The sequence below is a fragment of the Rhea pennata genome, chromosome 6, assembly GCF_028389875.1.
Source record: "Rhea pennata isolate bPtePen1 chromosome 6, bPtePen1.pri, whole genome shotgun sequence".
NCBI classification, from domain to species: domain Eukaryota; kingdom Metazoa; phylum Chordata; class Aves; order Rheiformes; family Rheidae; genus Rhea; species Rhea pennata.
This window is the reverse complement of record NC_084668.1, coordinates 34,026,801-34,042,068: the sequence shown is the minus strand read 5'-3', so window position 1 is coordinate 34,042,068 and position 15,268 is coordinate 34,026,801. Positions and strand designations below refer to the sequence as shown.

The 15,268-nt window shown below is 38.5% G+C and overlaps 2 protein-coding genes across 3 annotated transcripts; one reads left to right on the top strand and one right to left on the bottom strand.

Moving 5' to 3' along the window:
- Positions 1–350: 350 nt before the first annotated feature.
- NIF3L1 (NGG1 interacting factor 3 like 1) lies at positions 351–5,482 on the bottom strand. The gene is made up of 6 exons (XM_062578733.1): positions 4,929–5,482; positions 4,138–4,303; positions 3,583–3,709; positions 3,138–3,276; positions 1,138–1,221; positions 351–941 (listed from the first exon to the last, which is right to left on the bottom strand). Exons 1-6 carry the CDS (start codon positions 5,353–5,355, stop codon positions 757–759), a joined length of 1,128 nt encoding a protein of 375 aa, XP_062434717.1. The 5' UTR covers positions 5,356–5,482; the 3' UTR covers positions 351–756.
- A 76-nt stretch (positions 5,483–5,558) lies between these two features.
- Positions 5,559–12,235, top strand: PPIL3 (peptidylprolyl isomerase like 3). Of its 2 annotated transcripts, XM_062578554.1 has the most exons (8): positions 5,559–5,629; positions 5,793–5,854; positions 6,212–6,259; positions 7,574–7,648; positions 9,068–9,161; positions 9,764–9,831; positions 10,312–10,430; positions 11,821–12,235. In XM_062578554.1, the coding sequence occupies exons 3-8, from the start codon at positions 6,257–6,259 to the stop codon at positions 11,945–11,947; spliced, it is 486 nt and encodes a 161-aa protein (XP_062434538.1). In that variant the 5' UTR covers positions 5,559–5,629; positions 5,793–5,854; positions 6,212–6,256; the 3' UTR covers positions 11,948–12,235. The 2 variants fall into 2 exon arrangements, with proteins under 2 accessions (XP_062434538.1, XP_062434539.1); XM_062578555.1 differs by lacking the exons at positions 5,559–5,629; positions 7,574–7,648; positions 9,068–9,161 and having other exon boundaries at positions 5,659–5,854.
- The last annotated feature ends 3,033 nt before the right edge of the window (positions 12,236–15,268 follow it).

Below are 15,268 nucleotides of genomic sequence, written 5' to 3'. Positions count from 1 at the left end.
TTCCTTTTCAAAAATTAACTTGATATAAAACCTAGGCATTATTGATGGTGGAGATGAAACTTATTCAGTTTTATAATCCTGTAATTAAAGAAGCCATAGGTCTGTAAACTCTTTTTAAAAGGAAATAACAAAGGCATATTGAATTCATCTTATGTATGAATTAGGAAATGAGTTATAATCTTCCAAATCTTTTTTAATAGGGAATCACACTATTAAAAAGCCTTAAAGTTACCTTAATGGTAGATTTTGCAATTAAACACTAGTACCAAACACCTGAATTATGTTCTGTGCACTTTATGTTATGTTCCCTAATAAAACTGGAATGCAAATCAGTGATCCACACTACTTCATTAACTATTACTAGAAGACTTTATTAGCTAAAATATCAGTGACTCGTATTGACACAACTAGATGTAGCTGCAGTAGTACAGAACTGCTGTGTAAACTTAAAAATGGAGATATAAGTTAGGTTTTTATAGTCTACCCAAATCAAGCTTTGGGTTTTACGGTTTTCAAGTATCTATAATTAGAGTAATTAGTAACAGTAACTTTGAGCGCAGCCTGACAGTTAAGTACACTAGCCTTCATTAGCCCAAAATTAGTATTTATGATTTTTCTGACAGATGATTATAAATATCTCAAACCTTGGAGTACATAATTATTCTAAACTGAACAAATTCAGAGCATCTTAATTAAGTTTACATTTGGATAGGTCTGTGCAAAATACTGTGAAACTCTTGACTTTTTTTTTTTTCTCTATACCACCTGGAGGGGATCTCTGTCTTTTTCAGACACAATTATGTTGATCTTGTTCTGCAGATGGATAGCTAGTGTGTCACGCAGCTCTGACAAGAAGCCTCGCTCAGTGTTACTGTGGTCACACAGAATAACACTTATCCCATTGGCAACAGCATCCAGAACAGCATGGTGGGACATCTCCCCTGCCATTTTGAGAAAGAAATAGCATGTAAGTTGCAAACAGTACAAATTTAGATAACTAGTTCTTTGCAGTGTATTCACAATCTTAGCTCGAAGCTGTGAAGGTGTAACAGGGGAAGTAGCCAGAAGCCAATACCATCAGCTCTGATAAGAGTATGGCATGCTCCCTCTCATTTTAGGAAAGGCATAATCTCTTACCTGTGAGATAGAGATCAGCTTCTACCCCATTCAGGACACTGCTTCCAGAACCAGCACACAGAGCAGCTTTCTTCACTGGCGATTCTGTAGGATACAAGGTACTACAGTTAAACTCCCTTCTTTCTGTTCAGCCTTCCTTCATGCCAGTATTACTATTAATTGTTTTGCAGCAACTATTGCCCTAATTTTAAAGTCAATGCAAATCTGTCAGTGTAAGAGTCATGAGTGAAAACATTTCTGATAATAGGGCAAAATCCTCTACATGCCAAAAAGATATGTAGTTTTTTTTTTAAAAAAGGGGCAGGAGATTTTGCAGAAAACTACAGCACAGGGGCTAGCTGCTGGCTACTGTGGCTTAGTTCTCTCCTAGTGAGGTGTTACTCATTAGGTTTCAGAACCCTTTCATAGGCTGCTCCTATTTCCAGGACTCTCATGTTCCACTGTATTTGTTTTCCTAAGGATGCCACTAAGGCAGCATTTTGCCTTACGACATATGCCTCCTCCTAACATTTAGCTCACAGAAGTCCAGTCTCAATGCAAGCTGAGAGCTACTCTATGCCATTAAAAATTCACAGATTTGCCATGATTGCTGACTCCAATCTAGCAAGTACATGAAAATGACAGTAAATTTAATTCTTCCTGTACATTATGTTCAATACAGCATGCAGAATTAAGGATTTTCAAAGTGTATTCAGGTTTTTCAGTATGTTGGCATATAATTGCTGTTGCTTTAAGTATAGTTACTACAACAATCCCACAGAGCACTGAAGGATTTCAGAATATATATATATATATATATATATATATATATATTTTTTTTTTTTTAATGTGACTGGTAGCATCAAAGGGCTTCTAAGACTTCTCTCTCATGAGCATTGTCCCAAAACTGGGTTCTGTTACCCACGTGCAAGCACCCAATAGACACACAATGTCAAGATATTTGTTTATTTCATTTCTGTGCAGAGATAGGTGCTAGGTGGTAGATCCACAAAGCTAGCACTTTCTCCTTTTCTCCTTCTTTATTTATACACACTTTTCAGGGAGTACTATAAAATTTTTCTATTGGTGACAATTCTATTACATCACATATTTGTGCCGCGCTTGCGCTTTAACATTCCTGTTAATTAGCATGAGAAGCAGAGAAGGAGGCAGTTAACAACATTTCTATCTCATTATTCATTTAGGGTGTGTAGTTTAATATGTTAATAAGCCTTAATTAATTTATATGTTACTCTGGGTTATTCTGCTGTTTTTGTCTACCCGTCACATTCTTCAGTGTTGTGGTTTCCTCAAGGTTATTTGGCTGGAGCTGGTTGTCCTTTGCAATAGTGCTTTATGATATCCTCTCCCCCTTGTCCTTGAGTCTTGTTAACTATTTGAGGGTTTTCACAGCATCGATCCAACATGAAGACATTTGTGAGAGCAAATTTGTTCACAGCTTTTTATAAAAATTTTAATATCTCTGTTCCTTGAAGATTAATATAGGTAACTGGGATAAGAGGACTTCTCCGGGTTTTATTGCTGACCAACTGTTTGACCTAGGATATCTCACCTTCTCTTCTGTTATTCCTCTTTCAGTGAAACACAGATGATTACAGGTTTGTAAGAATAGTATAAAGCATCTTATTATCTTAAGGTGCTTTGCAATTTAATATTCAGTCACAAAAGGCAGTGTGAAGTGATGTATGTTTGTGTCTGAAATCTTGGGGGAAAAAAAGTCTTAGTTACATTATGCAAATTATGAAAAAGGATGTCTCATGTTCAGCTTGTGCTGCCCTTCCTCCAGAGTGACAACCAGAATAATGCAGAACTAGTCAGAAGTACAGATAACATTCTTTTTGTGTGATTGTATCACATAAATTCTTTAATAATGCTTCATACTGCTTGGAAGCAAACCTGTTCAAAGCCGCAATATTTCACAGACCAACACATGCATTCACTCTCCTTATATTCCTGGTATACTAGTTTTAATGGACAGTCATACTTGCAAGCTTACTTACCTAATGTCTTGCCCATTCCCACAGCTAGGCGGATGTGAGGTAATTTTAGGTGGCTTTTAATACGCTCAATTATGACTAACAAGGAGACTGGTTCATTCAGTGTGCATAGACGTCCCATTCCTGTATGTGGAAGAAGAGGCTGAAGAGAAGAGAAATTAAAATCTCCCTGAGAAAGCTGACTTCAGAAGCTCACGTTGCTTTCCATACTGTATGAAGGTGAGTGTATTGGGCATTAAGAATGAATTTCTCTGAACTTTGCAAAAGAAACACATACGTGATTTTCTAGAATGTAACACAGTAAGTACACTAGCTATTGGAACCATTTTAAGAATTAATGCAGGCCACACAGATAATTTCACTGTTTTGAAAAATGTGTGGTTCAAATCCCCACAGGCCAGTATTTTAGAGTACTGACCGGTAGCATAGGATGCATAGGTAGCATTACCTTTTGTAATAACAGAATCTCAGTCTTGTGATAAAGCAAGCTGTTCTCGGACAATAATTCCACCACCTCCAACAGTGCTTTCTGAGAGCAGTTTAAACTCACTCGTGTTTGTTCTTTACCTTCAACCCTGAGGAAAGATATATTTAGTGCTTACTAGGAAAATAGATAAAATTTCCACATTGTGTTAATAGAATATAAACCTATTCTATCACAGAGAAATAGAAAAAGGAGACATGGTAATAGCCTAGCCTACTCTTATGGAAAAAGTAAATATGGAAATTTAACTCAACTATCCTCTTTGAATTTCCTGTTAAAACTCTCGTTCACCATCTCTAGTCCATGTGATGCTACACTGAGTTGCTAGTTACCATTTAGTATAACCTCACATGGATTAATCAGAAAAGAATGATCATCCTGTAAGTTTATAGATCTCTTCTGAAAAAAACAGCAACAAGACATACAGGAAGAAAATGATTACTGTAGTAAAATACAGTTCTGGCAAGGTATTCTTTCAAGCAGCAGAAAGAAGATGTCATTAGAGAGTGAAGCAGATACCTGGCAGGGAGAGTAGTGACAGAGGAGATCTCTTGGACGTCTTTGATTTTGGACAGCAGTGTCTCTAGATGCTCCATGGTGTCTGTGCAAAATTCTACCCGGTGAGTGCCCTCCGCTGGATAGCTTGGAGCAGCTGATGGATGCAGTGGGACAGAGGTACACGCACCTGAGAAAACAGCAGACAGATTTGCTCCATTATAAAGTTTGATGAATACCCTTATGCTGATTTAACAGACAGAAAAGTGACAAATGGAAAATGCTTAGTGATTTATCCAAAAGAGATGCAACTTTGGATTCAAATGCAAGATTTGTTCATTTTCCATGATCAGACCTGGAGACTCTTGCCCTGTTGTCTCCACTGGGCACAGTCTCAAGTGCAAGTAAGTTGATACATATTACTTGTACTTTCTTGAAGCTATTCAAGTTCTACCCTAAAAACTGCAAAAACAAATGGTAAGTTTCTGTTTTGAAAATCAGGCTGGAAAAGACACAATTGTTTTCATTTATAAGCTACAACATAGAATAAAAATCTAAAAGGATTTCAGATCTCCAAAGTGCTGTGTGAACTACGAGACTTTGCACTTTATAAATCAATGTCAGTGATTTAAAGTCAGCAGTTTAAACTCTTCAACCACGATAAGCAATAAATATGCTGCACCAGTTCTGACTACATTGAGTAGCAGAACCACGCATCCAGAAATGTCTACTGGTATCAGGTATATCTCACCAAGATAACTTCCCTAAAATAAGCTGAGGGCACTCAGAAGTACTGCAAAAACTTTTACTCTCACCAAGTCCCTTTGTTAGCCAGTTATTGACTCCATGAGGTATGGCATCGTACGCGGTGTGCGGGGAGTATATCCCGATTCTGTGCTCCAGAGCGCGGACCACCAGCCGTTCCTTCCAGGTCCTCCACGTTACTCGTTTGAGTGGCGTGAATATCGGGGGGTGGTAGGAAAGTATGAGATCTGCCCTCCTCTGTACTGCCTCCTCCATCACCTCCTCCGTGAGGTCGTTAGTTAGGAAAAGGGTGTGGACCGCATGGGGAGGGCTCGGTTCCACCAGCAGCCCCACGTTGTCCCAGCTTTCAGCCAGAGAGAGGGAAGCGAAGTCGTTCAGGGCGGGCACGAGCTCCCCGAGATTCATGATGGAGCGTGAAGGCCAGCGGCCCCGGGGGCCGATGCCACGGCAAAGGAGCTGTGTGCAAGACAGCAGCATGCAGTGATCTGCAGGGGCGCGGAAGGGGACGCGTCCCCGCGACCAAGGGAGCGCGCGGCAGCGCCGGCCACGCTCACGCCGCCTGCGCGCGGGCCGCGACCGTTAACGGCGCCGCACTCACCACGCGCGGCCCCGCCCCGCCGCTTCCGCCGCGGCGCCGGCCGTGAGGGGGCCGCGGCGCCTTCCCGCTGGCGGCGAGCGCTGCGCTGCGCGGCGCGGCGGGGCGGGGCGGGGGAGCCGCCACGCCGGGGAAAGCGGCCGCGGCGGGCGCTAGGTTTGTACGCAGCCTCCGCGGGGCCGGGCCCGCGTGAGCCCGGGGCGGCCAGGCTAACGGCCGCTCTGCTCCCTCAGTGGGGTTTTGGCGGCGTGATTCCAAACGCCTTGCGTAAAAACATGCTTCGTTTTTAAAAAATGCTCGTTCCTGTGCTTGGGTGCAGGTACCTGTGTGTCGCAGGCGCTGACGCCACCAGAAGCGGCCCCGAATTAAACTTCCGTACAGGTACTGTATGGTTTTTATCTGTGGGTTTTTATCTGTTAGCCTTTGTGATGTATATAACCATAATCTCCGGAAGTGTTGGGATTGCTTAGTGAAAACTCACATCTTAGGAAAGGCTGTTTTTTGCCCCACCCCCACTCCCCACCTCCGTTTCTCCGAACTGTTCTGTGCTACCTCTTTCTAGTTCTTCATATGCTGGGTAGTTATGTAAGTAAATTGCTTATCCGCATAGTGTGACTTAAATTGTGCTGTGAAACTACTGTGAAAAAGCTTGTAATTTTATTAACCACACAAATACTTTAGAATTGGAAAGAACTGGAGACTGGTGGGAAAAAAAACTTGTGTATGTTTTCTTTGCAGGAACCTGCTATATACAAATCTACCTCAGCTTTTTGATGAGCAAATATGGTGAGTTCGGTAGAATTTTTTGTATCCTTTCTGATTTTCTTAAGTCATCATCTTTGGATGCAGCTCTACATCCAAGTGATTATGCATTTTACTCTGATATTGCAAAGAATTTGTAATGAAAAGCTCCACTTTCCATTTCACAGACACCTACACAAGAAACTGTGAAGAGGAGAATATGTCAGTATTACTGTTTCATCAGTCTAAAAACATAATTAGACTTTTACTTCTAACAAATTAAATTCTAATCCTAATTTGATTAATATTTGGTCATCTAATTTGTTTTCTTTTACTACAGAAGCACTGTTTAAGTACATAGCTCTCCTTGAATGTATGTAAGCTTCCACAACTGTAGGCTTTTAAAAGTTTTTCATTCGGGAAATAAAGATAAGACTATGTCCTAAACTGGATATACAATTTATAAGATCTCCGTGAACATTACAGGCAATTGTCTTCTCTTCTTTACTTGTATACCAACTTTATATATATATATATATATATATATATATATATATATATAAAAACTTAGTATGCATATAATATGCAATATTATTTAATATATATGTAATATAAAATATGGAATACATATATATAATAGTATACTGCCATCAATGTGATGCTGATTCTTATTAATCTTTCTGTACTTGTATTCCCAGTATATCCCCATACTAAATCATCTTTGATAGTTCAGCACTTTGGGAGTACTGTGATATTTTTTGGACCTATAGAAAGATATATGCATTGATGGCTGGGTAATTGGCATGTTAAAATTTACAAAGACTATTTATAAGTTCTGAAGAAAAGTTCATAATTTTGCAAAGATACTTGTTTGTGAGGGCAGATTATATACAGTGCTATTCAGAACTATCCTTATGTTGCTCAAAAGGCTGCAGTCAAGTGATACAGAGCACTTGTTTCTGTGGCTGTAAACCAGTGAGGTAAGTACAGCACATACCATTTCACAAAACAGATGCAAACTCCATTCTTCAGCTTATGCAGACATGTGACTGAGCACTTTCACTTCACCTGTGACTTTATGCAGATGAATAATGTATCTTCAGAGAGGAACAGCCTGAGTCTGAACTGTTCCATTACCATGGAAAACTCTATCTTGAAACTGGTGAATCTGGTGCTCTCTTGATAGTTTCACTGGAAATGGGAGGTCTTGTGACAGTAGCCTTGCTTACAGCCAGATATTGAAACTATAGTTACATGCAGTGGAAAGTTGCTTGTGTTCTTGGTAGGACCAGGAGATAAAAGAGTCTACAGCTGTTTGTGTTTCATTGGTAGTTTAATTATTTTCTGTTTTTTGCTCAGGCTGTCACACTGCACACTGATGTAGGAGATATTAAAATAGAACTATTCTGCGAGCGAACACCAAAAACATGTGAAGTAAGTCACGTAACAGGAATGGGATTGTCTAGTGCTGATGCAAAGCAGTAAAAGTAGTGAGTAGTGAGTGAGAAAAGTAGTCACAGAGGATGTGAAACGTATGTTCCAATTTATTGTTTCACATAATGGAATATTGACATTTTAAGCTCGTACAGAGCCTAATCAACTCGTGGAACTTATTGTATACTGTGTTACACTATCTAGAGCTTTGTTGCCTATTTCTTTCCAGATAAGGTTTAGCTAAGGGCCTCTTCTCTACAAGTTATAGCATCTCCCAGAGTATCCTTTGCCCTTAATGGGAAACATGGGACTTTGCCTGGGATTTTCAAGCTTCCCTTGTTTTGTCCATACTCATAACAGTTTCGCTTTTTGAAAAGAAGTGAGAAGCCCCAGTTTTCCTTTGTGCCATAAACTTAAATTTAAATTGAAAGCAGTTTTTAACTAACTGTGCTGAGGCTTGGCTATTGATTACAAAGTTACAGTATAGTTTCAGAATAAAAATGTTGAATGCAAGTGATACTTCTGAGCATATCTCAAGAACCCCTGTGTTTGTTTCTCAAGTCAGAGGACCTTGTGCTGTAAGCTTTGATTAAAATCCTTTATCTATGACTGTGTCAAAGGAATATCTTGACCATAATTTGAGAATGACTCTTCTGTGTGTAAATGCGATTCTCTTGAGTACTGATTCTTCAACCTATCATAGCCACCTTCTGTAGGAAACCAAGAAGACAGGAGCGCTAAACGCAAACTGTCGTTTTTTGAAGCCACATATAGTAAAAGACTTTTCTCATTGTGTTTTTTACAGCCATTTCTGTTTTGGTTGTAGATGACACACGTGATGTTTTAATGGTAGTTTTAGGGTTTATTATGTCAAAATAACTTTTAAATGAATTTCTTGCTTCATTTTGAAGTTCTGTAGTGGTAAGGTTTCCTTAAGCCGAGGTAAATACTATTTTAGCTTAAAATTTCCAGTTTCAGCTGCAAAACTTTCATCTTACATTCTGGGCAGCCTAAATTTAAATTTCAGTGAAATAGTGAGTATATCTTGAAGGGCATTTTCCTTGCAAAATGATGAACAATACTAGCTGATGAACCACTATTTTAGATACCAGCAATCTAAGGTATAGAAGTCTTTAAAGAAGATGCATGTTCCTGTATGCATGTATGAAGCCTCCATCAGATCCATCTTCTTTATGAAATAACTTAACTATAGCAAGCCCTGGAAAGGGAAGGATAATGCCTGAGGGTTATTTGTATCTTTTAATAGCCAATAACAGTCTGGGACAGCTGACTAATGCAGTGACATGCTTACAGTGTAAAGCAGCATCAGAAGAGCTAGTGTTGCCAGTGCTGCGGTTTTAGCTACAGAGGATATTATTTCTGAGTTGCTTGTTAATATGTTGTGTTTTATTTCCTTAGAACTTCCTGGCGCTTTGTGCTAGTAACTACTACAATGGCTGTGTATTTCATCGGAATATAAAGGGCTTCATGGTTCAGACAGGGGATCCATTAGGTAAATCCTTCTGTCAGGGTCTGTATATAGAGAAATATACAGGGATAGGATGGAACATAAGAATTACTGTATTGTTGGCAGAGGGTTTTATGATTTAACTAGTTTTCTCTAGTGAGTTTACAGAAGAGCAGACATTACCCTAGCTCTAAATAATCATGCAGTGGTAAAGCATTGTACTGACTTTAATTTTTCCAGCTGTTTTCACTGAATATGATGGTTCTCCTGACTTACCAGCACTTGCACAGGCAGTAGTTGCTACTCTGGTTTCTGCCTGAAAGGCTACTCTGCCTCTAAAAATTCTCTTCAGCATTTTGGGAAATGGCCTAGACAGTGTCAACTGTCTGGGAGAAAGTCTGGTTCAGTTGTGTGTCTGTTTGCACTCATACTGAATTGAATTTGAGAACATCTCAGTCTTTTGTTCTGCTACTTAATAGTTACTGAGTTAGTGCTCTGCTCAGTATCGAGACATGAGAACCTTATCCATGCCTCAAGCAATTTATAGTCTTTCTATTGTGTTTGCTGTAGCACATTGTTTAGAATGATATGTGTCTGAATTTTTTAGTCTGAGAATCCGATAGTTTATTGTGGTACTTTTTTGTCAGGTACTGGGAAAGGAGGTAACAGCATCTGGGGCAGGAAGTTTGAAGATGAATTCAGTGAATACTTGAAGGTATTTCTGTGTTTTCAATATGCAGTTATGTTTTCACATACATTTTTGTTAGGAGTTGGAGAATGATCAATGTTCTGCTGCGCTGGATTAAATACTTGTCTTGTAATTGTGAAATAAAGCATAAGCCCACAGTAAAGGGGTGTTATTAAAGCTTGCTATTGAAATAGGAACAGGCATTTCTGCTTCTACTTTGCAAGTTAGATTTGAGAGTTCTCATCACAGAGAACAGAAGTAGGAAGAATTTGTAATGATAATTTTCATTCACTGAGGGTAAAGAAGTCATTTTACATTGTGAGAGCAGATTTGGGGAGCTAATTATGGGTGGTGACAGAATATAGTAGCAACCAAGATTTGTTTTTACTGATATAATGAAATAATGATATTGAGGTGGAATACTAATTCATAAAACCTTTTGTACAGTCAAAATCCTGCTTTCACAGATATATATTCATATTGAGTTTTTTTTTTCCTTTCTTTCAGCACAGTGTCCGTGGAGTTGTTTCAATGGCGAACAATGGTCCGAATACCAATGGATCGCAGTTCTTCATCACTTACGCCAAGCAACCGCACCTGGATATGAAGTATACTGTCTTTGGGAAGTGAGTGATCCAACCATGTGCCTTCTTGTCAGAGTATGTGAAGAATCTGAATATTTTAGGGCATGTACAATGCAAATTTAGAAACTTATATGACAAAAATCTTTAAAATTGTGGATGTATATATATAAATCTATGATCTTGCACTGTCATCCAGAATTAGTTGATCCAAAATACTCTGTGTTTTTTATTAGTAGTATGAAATTCAGTGGAAATAGGCATATTAAAAATAATATTAAGAATGGAGCTGCATCCATATGGGCATGGGTGAGAAGGTGAGTTGGAATGACTAGTACGAAAAAAAAAAACAATTCCATTATTGATATTATTTTTCTATCTCAGAAGCATGGTAATGGCTTTGTTTTTGCTTGTTACTAAAGGGCTACTTATGTACAAGTGAATCTGTTGAGCAAAAATTGCCTTCATCAAATAGAGTTAAATATTCAGAGTAAGCTACTGAAATCTGAAAATTGCATTTTTACCATTTGTATTGTTTATAAGAATGTAAGCATAAGTGTTCTGTGCTCTCTGAGTTTGTTTAGAAGTGTGATTTGAAAGTAGTTTTTTAGACATCTCTTTCTCACAAAAGTGTAGGGGCTCTGATAGATAAACTTTGCCAGATTTTCTGTAGCAGTTGAAGATAATTGTTGCCCTAGTTGCAGAATCAGTTGAGCAGAATACATGTCCATGCTCCAGCCACAGTCCAGCATCCTCGATTTAAAGAATTGATGAATGTGCTGGTGAATTTAGTGGTGAATGGCATGCCATGTGTTCTGCTGAGTCTGTTACCGGGGTACTAACCCATAAAGATTTAGCAGAGCTAATTATTTAAACTGAAAAGGTAAGAAGTTTATTAGAATAATTTATCTTGCCACTTCTTCAGCCTGAATAGGAATCAGAAACCCTAAATGCATCTGTCTCATTAGATTTACGCAGTTGTTAGTGGTCAATCCAATCTTGTCTTTGAGCCAAAAGGTTAGTAATTATAATCTCATGTTTGGAAACTGATTTTCCAGCTATGGGATGGCAGTAGTTCACAGTGAAGTCTGGTATGACAGTATCTTGCTACTAGTTAAACCTATAGTATGATCAGTCAGTCCAGCCAGCCAGGAAGTGAGAGGCAGGATCTTTATAGCTATGGTTGATATAAAATATGATACTGTCAGTGTGAATTACATGCATCGTTTATCAGAATCTGCCGTGGATGCTTAAAAATTTCTTTCAATATAGGTTATAACACTATATCTAGGGTTTTGGCTGCCTTATTTGCATCATTTGCTTGCCAAGCACTTGCACTATGGTACTTAACTCACTGTAAAGTGCTTTGAGATACCTCAAGTGCGAAAGTTCATTAATTAGAAGGAGCTTCCTAGCAGTTCTGCTTTTCTTTCAGAGTTATTGATGGCTTGGAGACCCTGGATGAGCTGGAGAAGCTGCCTGTGAATGAAAAAACCTACCGACCTCTTAATGATGTTCGCATTAAAGACATCACAATTCATGCCAACCCTTTTGCTCTGTAGCCACAAAGTGCCTCAACACAGTCTTTAAAGATTAGTCAGAATGACTGCTGGAATATGGTGTTTAAAATGACATTAAAAAGAGTTACTCAAAGTGGATCATACCTTTGCTCCTTGAATACAGGACTTAAAAGGAGTTGTGACATTGTCTGGGAGTTGTTATAAGGGAGTCTTACGCTTCAGAAGCAGAAGTTTTTCTAGAATATCTTCCAGGATTTTGACTTTAAAACATTGTTTTTTGTATGTGTAAAATAAGGAAAGACTTTTAAAAATACATTTTTTTTTCTCAAATCTTTTATGTTGTCTTTTTGCCTTGTCTTTCTAAGTGATATTATGTTGAAACAAGTCTTTGGCTAGAATTTCATTCTAACAGTTTTCTGAAACTTTCCCAGGTAAGCTCCAACATTCCTTACTGTTTTTTTAGGGAAAATATATATATATATATTATATATAAAGAATATATATACTTTTTTTCTTCTAGGTGAAAGTGGTGTCATAGATGGAGGAATCCTTTCTCTACTAGTGGATTAAAGACCATGTTCAGATGAGTACTTGCTCTTATTCTGCTGTGTTGGGCTGGTACCCGCTTCAGCTTCCCCAGAAGGTAGATCAGAAACAATTGCCTCTGGTACAAAGTTTTTAGGATGAAAGCGTTTGCATCTTTACATAGCTGTTACTTGAAACAAGGTAACCATGGATTTACTGTAATTTGTTTTTTATCCCTTTATTGCACAAACGGGGGTAAACACAACAGAGTAATGACAAAGACTGTGATCAGACTTTTTACCAAGGATATCCTGATATCCTCAAAATAATAAAACATATTGTGGCCAAGATGTTGTTAAATAAGATTCTTCTGTCTTACATGTTAGTGGTGATGTGTATCTATATCCCCACTCCTCCAACAGTATGTACATGTGTATGTATATATGTGTGTGTGTGTGTATAGATAGATATGTATATAGATACACAAACATGTCTGTGTTTTTGATCCTATCCTCAAGCCTCTTTGGTGGGGAATCCCAAAAGGAAACACAATTAATTTGGCATTCATCAGTCTCCATTCCTTTGGGATCTGCCCTGAATCAAATGAAGGGTGAAATGCCCCGTAAAAGATATTTTAATATATAAGTGTAAAATAAGCTGATTTGAGCTAACAGAGAGCAATTTGTATGCTTAGTAAAAGCAATTCTCCACCTTGGACATTTGGGGGAAAACAGAATATTCTTCTATTTCTTGAAAAAACTCTGGTTGTGGATTTAAAAAATGCATTTCAGCATGTGTTGCTACAAACCAGAAAAAAAATCAATTCATTTTCACTGAAATCTATTTTCTGACTCTACAATATGTAGAAGTCAGAGGATGTTGTTTCCAATTCCAACTGTGCATGGGAGCACTGGCTAGGACAGAACACCCGTGGTTCCTGCATCCAGCTCCTGCCCTCCTAGGCTTCTTCTCTCCTGTCCCCTTTGGACTCATTCAGCAGCACTTAGCAAATCCCATCCTTATATACATGCCTTGTAATCGTTGCGAGGTTCAGCTACAGTGCCCACCAGAGTTGATTTGTACTCTCTAGAGAATGTGGATAAATGAGGACCATGTTGATTTTTGTCACTTCTTTTAATATTGTTCTGGACTTCAGGTTTGTGTAAAAAACAACAACAAAAAGGTTGGGGGGACATTGGAAAGAGTCAAAATTTTGAGAGCACATCTTAAGAGATGAGCTTATGTTGTGCCTAGTTGTATGTGGTGTTGCTAAAAGCTCCTAGTCTTTGCTCCAGACTTAAAAAGATTCCTCCACACACACACACTATTCCAGTCATGTGAAGAACTCAATTATTGTAGCTCTGTGCTCTTTCTAGCTCCCTTCCTTGTAACCAGTGGTAATGGGGAGTAGACAAAAGCAGGCAACTGCATGCTTCACTGCCGCATTGACACTGCTGCTGTGCAGATGGAAATGTATATTGAGAATTTTCCTACACTGCAAAGGAACCAATAATTTGAAATACAGCACTGAACTCAAAATAATTGCAAGTCTGTTCTTCTCAGCTGCAAGAAAGATTGCTGTAGAGAATGTGAGATATAGGTACTGCAAGAGCTTTGCTCTTTGCATGATACATTAGATTTCTTTTTTTAAACAAAGCTGCGTATTGAAAGTAGAGGGATCTCATAGGACAGGGTTATATCCTAACCGTTGTTAATCATATCTATTTCTTCCTGCTTGTGGCTCTGAACCTCTCCCAGGTGAACCTTGAATACAACAGAAAAAAATAATGGGGTTGCTCCCATTCAGTTGTTAAAGAGAGAGAAACAGAGAACACGAATATAAGCAGCCCAGCTGTGGAAGTGCATAATTATGTGGGCAGTTTCTATGCAGTGTACCTGCCACTGAGTTCTTGTACACAGTCAGCTGCTGTGTCAGCAGTGGTTTGGAGTTCTGTAACATGTACAAGCCCTGAAATAGCGAAATGCTGGAGACAACACTGTTCTTCTTTTTATTGATTTGTGCTTTATGAAGTGCTATGTTTAATTTCATCAGTCCAGTGCTGTATCACAAACACTCTACAACCTACAAGGTGAGTTATGTCAAAATAAATCTACTCATGCAGAGGAAAATATGCTGGTGTGTTTTAACACTACAATTTTGCATTATGACTGTAATGAAGGGGCTCATCATGTATATTCTAGATAATCTCTGATTTCTTAGACATTAGAAAAATAATTGGAAAAGTCAGTATTAGAAATATTTATCATATTTAATATATAATATTTATATTTTATGTGACCCCTCACAGGGTCAATTGGCAAAATCAAAAGAATACAGAATTAAAAAGCTATGGTCATTTCTCAAGAGTAGAAGAGTTTCAGAAGTTTAGTTTTTCCCAAGTTAAGAGAATGGTTGTTTTTAAAGAAAAGTTGGTATGTACAGACTTGTGGTGTTTCAGGACTGTTTTACCATTAGATGCTCTTTTTTTTTTTCCACATAAATTGGATGCTAAATGAGATGGCTGACTGCTTATTATTGGCATTGCTTTTGGAGAAACAGATGTTGGACATGAAGCTTGGCCACCTTTGCTGAAGCAATAAATGATGATAGGCTTAAAAATTCCTTCTGAGAGAAATGGTGGCCTGAGGCCACCTTAGAAGAGGCAAGGGGTGTATGTTGGCTTAAACGGTCCAGTGTGTGACAGAGGTGACCAGCAAAAGCAAGACTTGGTTTTGTGGGAGTTTTTATTCCAGTCTGTGGCCACGTAAGTCTGACTGTGTATGTTTTTTTCCCTAAGGGCTGTGTTTAGGGGTTTTGTTTGTTCTACAGTGGGTAGT

Coding starts and splice junctions, on each gene's coding strand:
- NIF3L1 (XM_062578733.1), bottom strand. CDS start 5,355: ATGCTGCTGTCTTGCACACAGCTCCTTTGCCGTGGCATCGGCCCCCGG. Junction 3,710..4,137: donor GTCACTACTCTCCCTGCCAG/GTATCTGCTTCA, acceptor ATCTTTCCTCAG/GGTTGAAGGTAAAGAACAAA. Junction 1,222..3,137: donor GGGAATGGGCAAGACATTAG/GTAAGTAAGCTT, acceptor TGTATCCTACAG/AATCGCCAGTGAAGAAAGCT.
- PPIL3 (XM_062578554.1), top strand. Junction 7,649..9,067: donor GAACACCAAAAACATGTGAA/GTAAGTCACGTA, acceptor TTATTTCCTTAG/AACTTCCTGGCGCTTTGTGC. Junction 9,162..9,763: donor TCAGACAGGGGATCCATTAG/GTAAATCCTTCT, acceptor CTTTTTTGTCAG/GTACTGGGAAAGGAGGTAAC.